Here is a 14,076-nt window from a genome sequence, read left to right as displayed (position 1 = left end):
CCGCGTGCGCGCGTGTGTGCACACGGCGGGGTGTGCGTGTGCCTGTGTGCGCCTGTGTGCGTGCAGCCTGCCTGCGCGCGTGCCTGTGTGTGCCCATGTGTCTTTGTGTGCGCGTGTGCACGGGCGTGCATGCCGGGTGCGTGCGTGTCCCCGTGCCCATGTGCCCTCCGAGGACAGCAGGGCCCTGGGGGTGCGGCGGGTGCCCGCGCCTGCACACGCACGCTCGGACACACACATGCATACGCACATCTCCACCCCTGCACACTCCCTTAGACGCGCGCACATGCAGTGCCCAGCACACCTCTCACCCCCTTGGCCACACACACATACGCCCCTGCCCACCTACACCCACCGCACTGCCCAGCGCCCCCTGAGCACTTGCCCCCCTCGCCGCAGGCCGGGCTGTGCATGCAGCATGCACAGGCAGACACACGGCTGTGCAGGTGCCCAGTCCTACACATGGGCAAGAAGCGCTGCCCATAGACACCTCCTGGCATGCACAGACACCCCCTGGCACATGCCCACGGACACCCCTGCACAGGCCTCATAACCACGCTGCTGTGTGCAACCCCTCACACGCTTGTGCTCCCACAGTCTAATGGCACATGGCACTGCCTGTGCACAGACACCAAGATACCTGCCACCCCTGCAATCTCACACACACACACGCACACCATCCTCTTCACACACACACACACACACACACACACACACACACACACACACACACACACACACACACACACACACACACACACACACACACACACACACACACACACACACACACGGACATATTGTCTCAAATCCACACAGCTTTCTAGGCCTCTGTGCCTGGAGGGGGGCTGCCCCAGGGATAACAAACACACAGAGGCTGGGTCGACCACTGGGGATGGACCTGGATGGACCCCCCTCATCATTAGCTGCACCTCCAACTTCTCCCCAGTCTCCCAAAACTGGCTGGGGATTCACCTGCGTGGGGGAGAACCTGAGAGCACACACCGGCATGCAGTGTGCAGCCATCACTCACCCCTCTGCAAACACACACACATGCTCTAACCACACATATCGATGCAGTGTGCACCTACCTGCACGCCCCTCTATGTTCACCCTCCAGGTGCACACACACATGCACACCATGTGGACCCCCCCACATGCGTGCACCCTCAGCGTGTGTGCCCACAAAAATCAACCTCTTTGTGTCCATGCACATGCACATGGACACATGATGTACCACCCATGCATGTACTCAGCCCATGGAGGTGCTGGCTTCCTGTTCACAAACACACAGCACGCATGCACACACACCCCCCATGGACATGGAACCTCTACAGGTATACAAGCAAATATGCATAGGTAGGCACTCACCTACTGTGCACATGAACTCCATGTGTGCAGTCACACACTGAACACGCACACAGCCCCCTCTGCACACAGCCTCCCACAGGCAGGACCCACATGCACAAGTATTCACAGTCCCTTCAGCTCACATGCATCTGACTGTGTCCCTCCTCCTTCGGGGCTCCCTGCTCTGTCCCAGGAATGGGGTGCAGGCAGTGGGGCTGGGATATGCCCCTCCCTTCCATGTGTCCATCTGTCCATGTGCCCATCCCTTCCCCCGCAGCAGAGGGATTAGTGGGATCCATAGATTATCCCCTGCTGGCATTGCTCCCTCAGGAAGAGAAACACACATCACCCAGACCCCCGCAGCCCCTTTCCACCCACTGCCCAATGTCAGCCCCACAAGCCCTCCCAGAGCCAGCCCCACAAGCCTTCCCCTGCCCTGCATCCTCTCCACGTCCCCCTCCCTTCATCCAGACCAACCCCCTCTTGCCCCTCCCTTCCCACCAGGGAGCTCTATAGTGAAAAGGGAGGGTCCCTGGCCACTTCCCCCCCCACCCCCAACCGCCCCCTGACTGCCCATTTGCTTCCCTACAACCCTGGGGAAACCCTCACAAGTTAGCCCCTGCCCCTGGCCCTGCCCCTGCCCCACCTATTGATCCTGCCCTCAGGCCCAGTGCTCAATGTCCCTGCCTCAGGCCCTGATTCCTGCCCCTCCCTCCCTCCCTCCCTCCCTCCCTCCAGTACTGACCCTACATGGCAAGTCCCCCACCCCCCCCAACCCCCACTTACCTCACATGCCAAGGCCCAGACAGTGCTGTCCCCAGAAACCAGCTGTAGATGTGGTGCAGGACTCCTGGGTTCTTTTCCTAGCCCTGCCTCAGATGTCTTGTCTGACCTTGGGATTGTCCCTACTATGTGCTCCATGCCTCAGTTTCCCCTCTGTATCACAGGGGTGGTGACCAGGCCCAGGGAGGGTGTGAACCACACCATGGTGGCTTGTATGAAGTTCCCCAGAGACTCCTTTCTTTTTTCTAGTGCCCCCAAGGGAGCCCTGCCCCACAGACATCCACCCTGAAACTCACCCCATAAGATACCTTCCAACCCCAGTCCCACCTCAAGTGCTTCATTTCCCTCTGTGCCTGTCAGCCATGCAAGAGTTAACACACACACACACACACACACACACACACACACACACACACACACACACACTCCTAGACCCCCACCCCCCCAACCCCACCCCTCAAATCCATTTGCTCCCTCCCACCATGCCAGGGCAGGCTGGCATCAGCCCACGCAGTACACAGTTAAAAGGCTCTGCTGGCAGACCCATTCCCTGCCGCGCCAGCGCTCAGCAGCAAGAGACAGATCGCGCCCCAGGAGCCCTTTGATCCGGGAACAGGCGGCGCCTCTGATCCAGCTCTGGCGCCTGGCTGCGCTCAGTGGGGGGGATGTGCTGCCCTCAGACCAGCTGCCCTGTCTGCACAGAGAGAGCAAGGCCGCACAGTGCTGCCAGCCCCTCAGCCTTGATCCACCACCTGGGTCTGCCCCCTGCCCAGCCATGCCTGGCCTCTCATGCCCTGCCACCCCAGCCTTGAGGTCCTTCGCACCTCCCCACAGCTCTGCCACTGCCCCTGAATTCTGACCCACAGTGCCTGTAATCCCAGCCCAGGGCCCCAAAAAGGGAGCATAGTGTTGGGGAAAAGCCCTAGCCCTGATGGGTTTGCATGTATTCAGGGCTGTTCCCAACACTGCTAGGGCCAGGGTAACAGCACCATCCTCATTGGCCTGGCTACAGACATCTTCCATAATGCATCAGAACATGCCTGTGCCTTGCACATGCTACATGTGTACACTTGCACACAGTGCACATGCATGCACATGCACTGGACACTACATGATTTGCATGTGTATGTGTGCACATTACATATGCACATGTGCATGGCTGTAGACATGCATGTACACCGCACACAATTACACTCCCACTGAACACACACAGCACATGCACAGACCACAGACACTTACAGACAGTACACATACATGCACAAAACCCCAGTTGCTTATACATAATCAAGCATGCGCTTACAGTAACTGCACACGTGCATTCACAGAGCCCCTATCTCCTATCCAAACACAAACACACTCACTGTAGCTGCCCGCACAGGCCACGGAAGTGAGGACACATACACACACACACACAGAGGACACACTCCCAGTACTGCTGACAGCCCCAGGGAAGACACACTCCCAGCTGCCGCTGCACGGTGGCAGCAGCTGAGCTCATGGACTGCACCCCACAGATGCTCCCCACCTTCTACCCTGCCCAGCTGGGAGACAAGCTTCCTCGAGATGGGTGAGGGGAGCCCAAGCATAGGGGAAGAATGATTGCCCCCCCATATCTGGGGAGCCCAAGCCGTGACACTTATTGACCACTGCAGCTCAGCCACAGCTCACAAGGCTGTTCCCCCTTCAGCCACCCACCAGAGCTAGGCAGAGAGCAGGGGAAGCTGGGCCTGACACGGAGGAACCTCTAACCCACTTGCAGGGTGGCCTGGACCCATCTCCTCTGCTGAGATGGGCTCTGGGAACCAAAGCAGGGAGGGCAGTGGGAACAAACCAGGTGCATAGAAAGAGCAGGGAAGGAAACCTGGAAGGAGCATCTCATAGATATGGGGACTGAGTGTATGCTGGGCAGGCTGTGCAGTAACTGTGGAGTGTCAGAGCAGAGGGGCTTTTCTGCATTAAACCTATGCAGAGACACAGAGAGAGAGAGAGAGAGAGAGAGAGAGAGAGAGAGTGTGTGCGCGCGCGCGCGCAGTAGCCATGAGGTTCTTTGTGTGAGGAGTTCTGTTCATTGATTTGGGGGAACTGTGTATGTGTCAATGCATTACAAGTGTCATCTGTCAGTCTGTGTATGCATGTGTGTTAGGGGGTTGCACTGGGTGTGGCAGACTGCCAGGCCATACCCTGTGGTCTCTCATTTGTCTGCAGGGAAACCCCGTTAGTAGTCCCCCATGGAGGCTTAGGACTGGGTGGGCTGGGTTTCAAGGCTGGGAGGAGCCTCCTGAGCTGAGTATATATGCCCATGGTCAGGGCTTCAGATGCCTCTCCCCACTCCACACAAAAAGCATCCCTTCCAACATCACACACGTACACACACCCTCTGTCTCCCTGCCCACTTTGCCCAGTTGCAAGGCGCGTGAACCTGCCCATGTCGAGGCACTGAAAGCTGCACCTCCCCCCTGGCACAAGTGTGAGCTTGTCGTAAGAGGCAATGGTGGGGCGAGGGGTTGGCACAGGCCCAAGGGGTCAAAGTCTGGTGGCAGCCCCATGTCCTGGTGTGCCCTGCTGAGCTTGGCGGTGGTTTCTGTGGGCCAGACAGACCTGCACAGACTCCAGGCTACATCTCCCCCTGCCAGGAGCTGCCCTGGGCCCTGTCCAGAGAGGGCCCCTAACAATGTGCGCAGGCCAGTGAGAACCACCCCCTGGTCTGCTGGCCCCACTGCACAGGGAGCACAACTGGGACCGGGAGTGTCGAACTAAGCAGAGGCAGTGTGAAAGTGGTCCATCCCAATCCACCCCTTTGAGTGTCTCCTATGATGCGCCCCTCCCTTGTCTCTAATTAGCCCACACCCCGGCCCTCTCATTTGTCCTGCCTAGGTTTTTCCTGTGTGTGTGATGAGGAAGGGACCTTAGAAGCCCCGACCACAGGCAAAACCTCCCTACTCAGCCAAAACAGGTTGACAATAAAATATATAGTTAGGAATGTTTTAATGAGTTCAATTCTCTCATTAACAATATAATGCAGATGCTTTAATGCTGAATAGAGGTATAGGTTGTAGCCATGTTGGTCTAAGGACATATCAGATTTGCCCAAAGAACCCTGTCTGCTTAATGCTGAATATAAACTCACAGGACAGGTTTTAACAGCCATAAAAGGGACCAGATCAAACACGGTCCCCATGCTGTGCTAGCTGCCATCCTGCCCATGAATGTATATGTGAGGGTATTCACAGCCTAGTGCCTATGGCTTTTCTCCTTTGCCCAGTAACCTTTAGTATGACACTGTAAGCAAGTAATTACCAGGCATAACACCCTTACCTCTGCCCATTGTCCTTACTCTGCCCTACAATAAGCCTAAAGACAGTGGGACATACTCATCATCATCTACGTCTGGGTCAAAGATGACACAAGGGCTCTCTTCTGTTTCCAGGCGTTGTGAGGGGAGTATTCTGAGCTCCGTCCCTATGGTCCAGAGTGCAAAGAAAGGGAAGACTGGCCCCCCTTTCTCCCAGGAGCAACCTGAGAAGGTGAAGATGTGGGCCAAGTCCTCAGCCTCATAAAAGGACACGCTGTGATGTTCACAGTCCACCTGAACTCTGATCTTCCTTGGTTTTTCCTCCAGGCACAGGCGGGTTCGGGCAATGGTGAGAGCCTCCCACTGCCCTTCCATGCACTGCAGAGCCCAGACTCCCATGTCAGGGAACAGCAGGAACTCACCCATCCTTTCTACAGACTCCTTGGCCACCCCAGTGGCCCAGCTGCCCCAGCTCCCCACCTCCACATCCCAGTACCACTTCCCAGATGTGAAGCTCTTGGAGGCCAGGACACTGGGCAAGCAGCTGAATCTCTTGGTGGTTTGGGGGACAATTTGCCAGATGGCCCCATGAGTCACACTTCTCCGATCCTTGGACAGGATGAGATAGGGGTATGCTGTGTCCTCAGCCAGGGTCACCTCTGCTGCTGACAGGGACTCTGCGGACAGAGAGAAAACCCAGGACAGTTAGGCACCTCAGTGCCTGTGAAGGCCGGGGCCTAGGGCCAAGCCATAATGGTTTGAAACTCAAGCCTCAAAGTCACTCCTGCACCTTCTCTCTTGCTTGAAGTGTGCAAGTCCCTTGCTTTGGGGTTCACTGGAGTGATCCTAAGTCTGGCACTCAGGAGATGACATAGCGTGGGTGACCTGGCAGTGCTGCCTCTTTGCTCCTCAGTTTCTTCCACTATGAGAGATGATCATGGGTTCATCAAAGGCAGGTCCTGCCTGACCAACCTGATTGTCTTTTATGACCAAGTAGCTAAATTCTTGGATGATGGTGTCACTGTGGACGTAGTCTTTCTAGACTTTAAGAGGGCCTTTGACACTGTCTTTCACCCCATTCTCATCAATAAATTAGGCGACTGTGGCATTGATGCCTACACAGTTGGATGGGTAAAAAATTGGCTGAGGGGGCACACCCAGAGAGTAGTGGTGGACGGGTCGTACTCAACCTGGGATGTGAGCAGTTGGGTACCCCAGGGCTCAGTCCTCGGGCCTGCACTGTTTAACATCTTCATCAGCGACTTGGACAAGGAGGTGGAAAGCACGTTGTCCAAGTTTGCTGATGACACTAAGATGTGGGGCGGGGTAGACACACTTGAAGGGAGAGAGAGGCTGCAACTAGATTTAGACAGACTACAAAAGTGGGCAGATGAGAATAGGATGGGGTTCAACGTAGATAAATGCAGGGTGCTGCACCTTGCAAGAAGGAATCCACAGCATACATACAGGCTGGGGAGTTCCCCTCTTGAAAGCACAGAGGCGGAAAGGGATCTTGGAGTCATTATTGACTCCAAGATGAACATGAGCCGCCAATGCCAGACCGCAGCCAGCAAGGCCAGCCATACCTTGTCATGCATCCAAAGGTGCGTCTCAAGCCCGTCCAGAGAGGTGATACTCCCCCTCTATGCGACACTGGTCAGGCCGCAGTTGGAGTACTGCGTCCAGTACTGGGCGCCGCACTTTAAAAAGGATGTGGCCAGCCTGGAGAGTTCAAAGGAGGGCCATCCACTTGGTGAGAGGGCAGCCCTATGAGAAGAGACTGAGGGACCTGAACCTGTTCAGCCTCGGCAAGAGGAGGCTGAGGGGAGACCTGGTGGCTGCCTACAAATTCATCATGGGAGATCATCAGCAAATAGGGAGAGCCCTTTTCTCCCCAGCACCACCTGGGGTGATGAGGAACAACGGTAATAAGCTGATGGAGAATAGGTTTAGGTCAGAGATCAGAAGGCAATATTTTACAGTTAGGGTGGCCAGAATCTGGAACCAACTTCCTAGGGAAGTGGTCCTCATCCCTACCATAAGCAAATTCAATAGGAGGTTGGATGATCACCTGCCTGGGGTCTTGTGAACCCAGCATTCATTCCTGCCTGTGGCAAGGGGTCAGGCTAGATGATCTGTTCAGGTCCCTCCTGACCCTAGCTACTATGAAACTGAAACTATGATCCTGACCTCCTGACCACAGTAGATGGAAAGCCCTAGCTAAGAGCTGGAGGCTTGTATTACCATTAGCCAAATTCTCCAGCTCCTGTAATGGTCTCACAGATGCTATATCCAGAGCAACCCTTCCTCCCCTTCCAGACTCTTACTGAGGAAAGCAGAAGGATATTTTGGGATCCCCATGCTTTGTTCCCCCCAGCTTCAGGTGCAGCCAGAACTGTTCCAGGAAAGCTGTATGCAGTAGAGTGGATCCACTCTGTGCCTGGGACCTGAGATACTGATTCGCTCTCCGATCTGCCCCCTTAGCTCCACAACCTGGAAGGTCTCTTGGTGCCTGATTCTCATGTTGCTATTCAGATACCCAGGGGGATCTGAGCTTTCACCACCCTGTGTCCCATGGCTCAGCCCTATTGCACAGGGACTGCCAGAAGGGCCACCACACACAGGAGAGTGTGAGGTCTCAGATGCAACAAGTCCCCAATGCTGCATAAGTCCTTGAGATAAATAGAAACTCTCTCTCTTACCTGCTTTAAGGAACTGCCTCCGCTCTGCGGGGGAAACAAGGGAGAGGGGTCACAGTTAGGTGGGGAGCTCAATAGAAAAGCTCACAATACATCTGTCCAGTTTCTTTCTTTCTTACTTTCTTTCTTTCAAGTAAAACCAACTGATTTTTCCCAATTGAAAATATTAATTTTGCCTGAATTTCTTTTTTACTCTTTTTAGTGGAAAAAAACCACGAAATTCTTGAGATTTTTTTATCACTTAAGAAACATTATTTTTGGTTTTAACATGTATCAGTTTCATGCAGGAAAAAAGCACAAGAAGATATTTATGAAGAGTTTCATGATGAGGAAACCCCCCATCCATTTCTTTGGTTCTTCCTCCAAAGGAAATAACTTTGTATTTCCCAGAGCTGACCTTAAATGAGCCGGAGCCCCCAGAGCCACTGGGCCTACTAATGATTCCACCAAGAGGCCACATTCCAGGAGGTGTAAATTGGCCATAGCTCCACTGGACCTGGTGTGCATTGGCTCTAGTTCTGTTGGACATGGACCAGAGTGAATGCAGGTTCTGGTGGAGGATGGGAACCTCCCCAGATGCTCCTGCTGTAGGCTGTGAGGTCCCTCCTCTCAGGCTGACTTGGTCCTGTATAATGGACCAAACTTCAGGCAAGCATGCTGAGAGCTTCAGGCCAAGTGACTACACATTTCTGCAAAGGACTGAAGTCCCCAGACTGCACTGGCTCTAGTGGACTGAGATGTTTTTATGTTATTCCCACGAACAATTTCTGTGGGGGGGAGAAGGGGAGGTGCATGAGTGACTGGTGCCTCCTGAATCTGGGGGGGCACTCGCAGAAGCCACCGACCCTGTCAGGAGGGGCACCAGTCCTACCAACAGCATCAGTGTCGGCCATTGGTGGGTCATCATCCCCACCAGTCACCCATGGGGAGGTAGGAGGGAGTGTGGTCTATTTACTTAGGTACTGTCCTAGCAAGGATGGGCTCTGGCTTCTGGCCCCTGCCTCACCACCACTTCTCTGCATCTTGTATATATTATTCACTGGATAACATGGATAAGCAGCAATGAGGGAACCCATGCCCTAAGGAGGCAGAGGCCAAGACCAGAAGCCAGGTACACACATCTCTGTGCAATCCCAGAAACAGAATCTAAGTGCCAGCATCTGCTGTTATGTAAGTGCTGCCAAGGGGCATAGAGGTGAACCATGATTTAGTCCCATGTGCCTGTACAGTGCCTGGCACTATGGGGCCTAGATCTCAATCAAGATCATAGGCGACACGTAGGGAGGGCACAGAGAGGCACTTGCCCCACATAAGACTGGCTACTGCCAACACAGCTGCTGGCATCTGCAGGCTGTCGCCGCTCGCCACCCATCCCCGCTCACCGCCGACACTGCCACAGCCAACTGCGGGCGGTCCCCACTCAGCCAGCCATCACCACTGACATCACCGTGGCCACCTACAGGTGGTCCCTGCTCACCGCCACCATGCCCCCGCTGCGGACATCACCACTGCTGCCTGCAGGTAGCCGTCATGCCCCCCAGCCTCAGGAGGCACGAGTCGTTCATGGTCAAGATGCTTGCAACACCAAGACAGGACCATTCGTGTCACCAGAAACACAAAACTAGATGTGCAGGAGAAACTCACCCAGCTCCTTAGATGCCTCCTCTGGAAGAGAAAGAGAGGGATGACGCTGAGAACATGTTAGAAGCGAGGAAGCAATACTTAGTGCCTAGAGCACTTGACCTCTCCATCCCACATATGGATTTTCCCCATAGCCAATCCTAGGCCTGGGGCTCTGGCAACAAACTGGGATTTGGGACACCTGGGTTCTCTCTCTGGATGAGCCTTTTCACCAGTCTGTGCCTCAGTTGCCCCTTCACTTTTCAGACTCCATCCTCTTCCATCAAGAAGCCACATTCCAGAAGGTATAAACTGGCCATAGCTCCACTGGACCTGGTGTGAACTGGCTCTAATTTTGTTGGGCAGGGACCAGAGTGAATACAGGTTCTGGTTGGGGATAGGAACCTCCTCAGATGCTCCTGCTACAGGCTGTGAGGCCCCTCCTCAGGCTGACCTGGTCCTCGAGAATGGACAAAACTTCAGACACATGTGCTGATAGCTTCAGGCCAAGTGACTACACATTTCTGCAAAGAACTTAAGTCCCCCAACTGTACTGGCTCTAGTGGGCTGAGATTTTTTTTATGTTATTCCCATGAACAATTTCTGTGCATGTGTGGAGTGGAGGGTAGGGGGAGTGCAGCCCAGTGACTAAGGCACCGTCCTAGCAAGGAGGGGCTGGGGCTTCTGGCCCCTGCCACACCATGGCTTTTCTGCACCCTGCATATAATATTCATTGGATACCAGAGATATGTATCAATGGGGGAATCCATGCCTGAAGGAGGTGGGGGCCAAGACCAGAAGCCAAGTACATGTATCTCTGGACAATCCCAGAAACAGAATCCAAGTGCCAACAACTGCTATTATGTACCAAGGAGCATAGAGGTGAAATAGGGTTTAGTCCCACATGTCTGTCCAGTGCCTGACATAACAGGGCCTGGATCTCAATCAAGATGCCTGCAACACCCATGGTACAAGAGATGGGATTGTTGATGTCAACAGATACATGAACGTCCATGTGCAGGAGAGACTCACCCAGCTCCTTAGATGCCTCCTCTGGAAGAGAGAGGGGTCAGGCTGATAGCATGTTAGAAGTAAGGAAGCAATACCCAGTGCCCAGAGCACTTGACCTGTCCAGCTCACATATGGTTATTTCCCCATAGCTACTCCTAGGACTGGGGCTCTGGCAGCACACTGGGATTTGGGACACCTGGGTTCTCTCCCTGGATGAGCCTCTTTACCAATCTATGCCTCAGTTGCCCCTTCATTTTTTAGACTGTGCCCTCTTTCTTTTAGACTGTGCCTTCTCCTTCACTTTTTAGACTGTGCCTACTTTTTACACTGTAGCCTGTCACTGCATGTCTGGGAAACGTCTGGTATAGGGACCCTGATCTCAGTCTGGATGTCTGGGACATCACGGTACAAGGGCCAGCAACTTGGTGACAAAAGAAATACATGAATGGGGGTGTGTAGGGGCACTCTCCTCTGAAAGAGAGAGAGAGAGAGAGAGAGAAAAGGCTGTGAGCTTGAGTTGGAAGCAGAAGTACCCCATGCTGGCAGTATCTGATCTTTCCAGCCCATATGTGGCTATTTCCCCATAATGCCCCCCTCCTGCCTGCACAGAGCCAGCCCACCCATCATGTTCTGCTTCCCCTCAGTTTAAATGTCCCAGGGAGTTCCCACATTCTGTTCTGCAATCATGAAAAAATGCAAACAAAATGTTAGGGATTATTAAGAAGGGAACTGTAAACAAAACAGAAAGTTTTATCATTGATAAATGTGGATGCCCCTTTATAAATCCGTGGTGCACCCACACCTTAAATGCTGTGCCCAGTCCTGGTCCTCACACCTCAGAAAGGATATACAACAACTAGAGAAGGTCCAGAGAAGGGCAACAAGGATGATTGATAGTCTGGGGGGGCTTCCATATGAGGAGAGGCTAAAGAGGGTAAACCTATTCATTTTGGAAGAGACGTGTGAGGGGGGACATGATAAGGGCTTACAAAATCCTATATGGCAAAGAGAAATTAAATAGGGATTTATTATTTACCCTCTCGTACAATACAAAAACTAGGAGTTAGAAAATAAAATTAGAGGGTAGTAAGTTAAAAACTAACACAAGGAAGTTCTTTTTTTATACAGCATGTAATAAAAATGTGGAATTCATTACCAGTGGATGTGATATTAACTGACAGCTTAGCCAGATTGAAAAAGGGGCTTGATAAATTCTTGGAGGGAAGGGGCATCAGTAACTAGTGAGCACAGGAGGGAGGGATTCAGCCTCTGAATTGGAACTTCCTAGACCTTAAATGCTGGAGGCTGCAAGTGAAGGAGGAACTGTGGAAAAAACCCTGGTCATACACAGTTGACTCTCCCTTTCAGCATCCACTCTCTGCTCCTGTGTGACATGGGATACTGGGCAGGATGGACCTATGGTCTGACCCAGTAAATGGCAGCTCTTATGTTACTTATGTTACAGGAGGCACTACTTCACAGTCAGGGCGGCTAGGATCTGGAACCAACTTCCAAGCAAAGTGGTGCTGGCTCCTACTCTGGGGGCCTTTAAGACAAGTTTAGACAAACACCTTGCTGGGGTCGTTTGACCCCAGTACTTTTTCCTGCCATGGCAAGGGGTCAGACTTGATGATCTGCTCAGGTCCCTTCCGACCCTAACATCTATGAAACTGTTCTGGGGAAACTTGCACAGCATCCAGAGAAACAAGATCCCAGGACAGCGCTGGGATCCAGAGGAAACCAGAGAATCCCCCAGGCAAGACAACTGAGACAGTGTGACACCTGCTGCACCCCACACAGAGGGCTGGGCTGCCCCCCAAGCACCTAGGCTGGCATTGCCATGGGGGCATCTCCAAACACCTGGGCTCCCTCCTGGCTCTCAGTTTTCCAGCTATGGGAGCCACAGAGACTAGCTGGGTCTGGGGCTCAGGCAGCAAACTGAGATTAAGGACACTTGGGTTCCCTCCCAGGATGAGCCCATAGCCTGTCCATGCCTGCTTCCCCTTCAGTTCTGTACATTTAGATTGTGGTGTCCTTAGGGCAGTCTGTCACTGCATGTCCGTGCAGTACCTGGTACTGTGAGGCCCTGATTTTGTTTATGGGGCATCTGTGCAGTGCCTGAAAATGGAGCGGTAACCTTGGTCACTGTGTATCTGCAGTGCCCAGCAGGACAAGAGCCCCAGTGTCAGTACCCAACTGCTGGGCAGTGCCTGGCCTGGTGGAGCTCTTTTCTGGGAACAGCTCATGGCCATTACATGAAACCCCTTCCCTGGCTGTTGGGAGAGGAGTGGGGGACTCACCATGTTCTTTACGAAATCGTCGGAAGAGGTAAGCCCCGAGGAGAGAGAAGAGGAGAGCCACTGTCAGCAGGACCCACAGGACTGCCTTCTCAGGAGGTGACTGCGGGAAGAGGCCTGCAAAGAGGACACAGAATGCAGCCTGTTAGGGCACTTTGGAGGGTGCTAACTCCTCTGTTCTGCAAGGTGGGGACAGCAGAGTTACTGAGATCAGGGGCCAGGCTCCGAGCTCCGCTCCCCCTTGTCACCCTGACTGCAGCAATTCTGACTCCTGTTCCCCTGGCTTCACTCTAGAGTCACCCTCTCCCTGCAATGGGCTCAGGGCCACGCCAGTACCCCTGAATAGGTGCCGGGAAGGATCTGAGCCGCATGGGCACTTACCTGTGATACTGATGCTTGTCTTTTTCTCTGGGCCAGGAGCACTGGGCCTGACAGTGCAGCTCAGCACGGGGTCAGAGCTCTTCGTCAACACCACAGAGCTGGAGAGGTTGAAGAGGCCACGATCGCTGCTGTCTTTCTCTTGTGAGTCAGGGCTCAGGGTCTCCCCACGGCTGTTTGTCCAGAGCAGCTGGGGCTCTGGGTACCACCCAGCAGAGAGACACGTGACCCGGATGCCCCCACCGTCATCAATCATGATGTGGAGGAGGGGGTCTGAGCCAGAATCTAGAGGACAAAGAAGAATCAGCAGCAAATCAGTCGCTGACGGCTTCCTAGCGATTCCCTCACCTGCCCCCCCCCCCCCCCCCCTGCTCCCCCAGCAGACAGCACTTTGTGGGGAAACTGAGGCATGAGGGAGAAGGGCTCAGCACACATCACGTGACCTTCATGCATCCTCTCAGGAGCACAATGACAGACTCCCAGTGGGGGCCCCCATGGGATGCACTGAGCCCAGGCCTTGTAGCAGAAAGCCCCCTTTTCCTCTTGCCTGCATTTGCTCTCCCCTCTTTGGATATGTTTCTCTTTTTCTACCTTTTCTTCCTTCCTCTCTCTTTCACTTTAAGATAAGGAATTGTGTTTTAAAATTTGT

The 14,076-nt window shown here is 53.7% G+C and overlaps 1 protein-coding gene across 4 annotated transcripts in view; it reads right to left on the bottom strand.

Moving 5' to 3' along the window:
- Positions 1-5,098: 5,098 nt before the first annotated feature.
- The window catches only part of LOC102375816 (butyrophilin subfamily 1 member A1-like), a 24,942-nt gene continuing 15,964 nt past the window's right edge, over positions 5,099-14,076 (bottom strand). For all 4 annotated transcript variants that reach the window (XM_025216707.1, XM_025216706.1, XM_025216705.1 and 1 more), the window contains 5 exons: positions 13,431-13,712; positions 13,053-13,166; positions 10,774-10,794; positions 8,125-8,148; positions 5,099-6,099 (listed from right to left, as the gene is read on the bottom strand). In XM_025216707.1, the coding sequence (XP_025072492.1) occupies positions 5,471-6,099; positions 8,125-8,148; positions 10,774-10,794; positions 13,053-13,166; positions 13,431-13,712 (1,070 nt within the window). In that variant the 3' untranslated portion in view covers positions 5,099-5,470. The remainder of the gene's footprint in view (positions 6,100-8,124; positions 8,149-10,773; positions 10,795-13,052; positions 13,167-13,430; positions 13,713-14,076) is intronic.

The sequence above is a fragment of the Alligator sinensis genome, unplaced genomic scaffold (assembly GCF_000455745.1).
Source record: "Alligator sinensis unplaced genomic scaffold, ASM45574v1 scaffold1391_1, whole genome shotgun sequence".
NCBI classification, from domain to species: domain Eukaryota; kingdom Metazoa; phylum Chordata; order Crocodylia; family Alligatoridae; genus Alligator; species Alligator sinensis.
The sequence above is the reverse complement of the archived record's forward strand: the minus strand, read 5'-3'. Positions and strand labels throughout refer to the sequence as shown.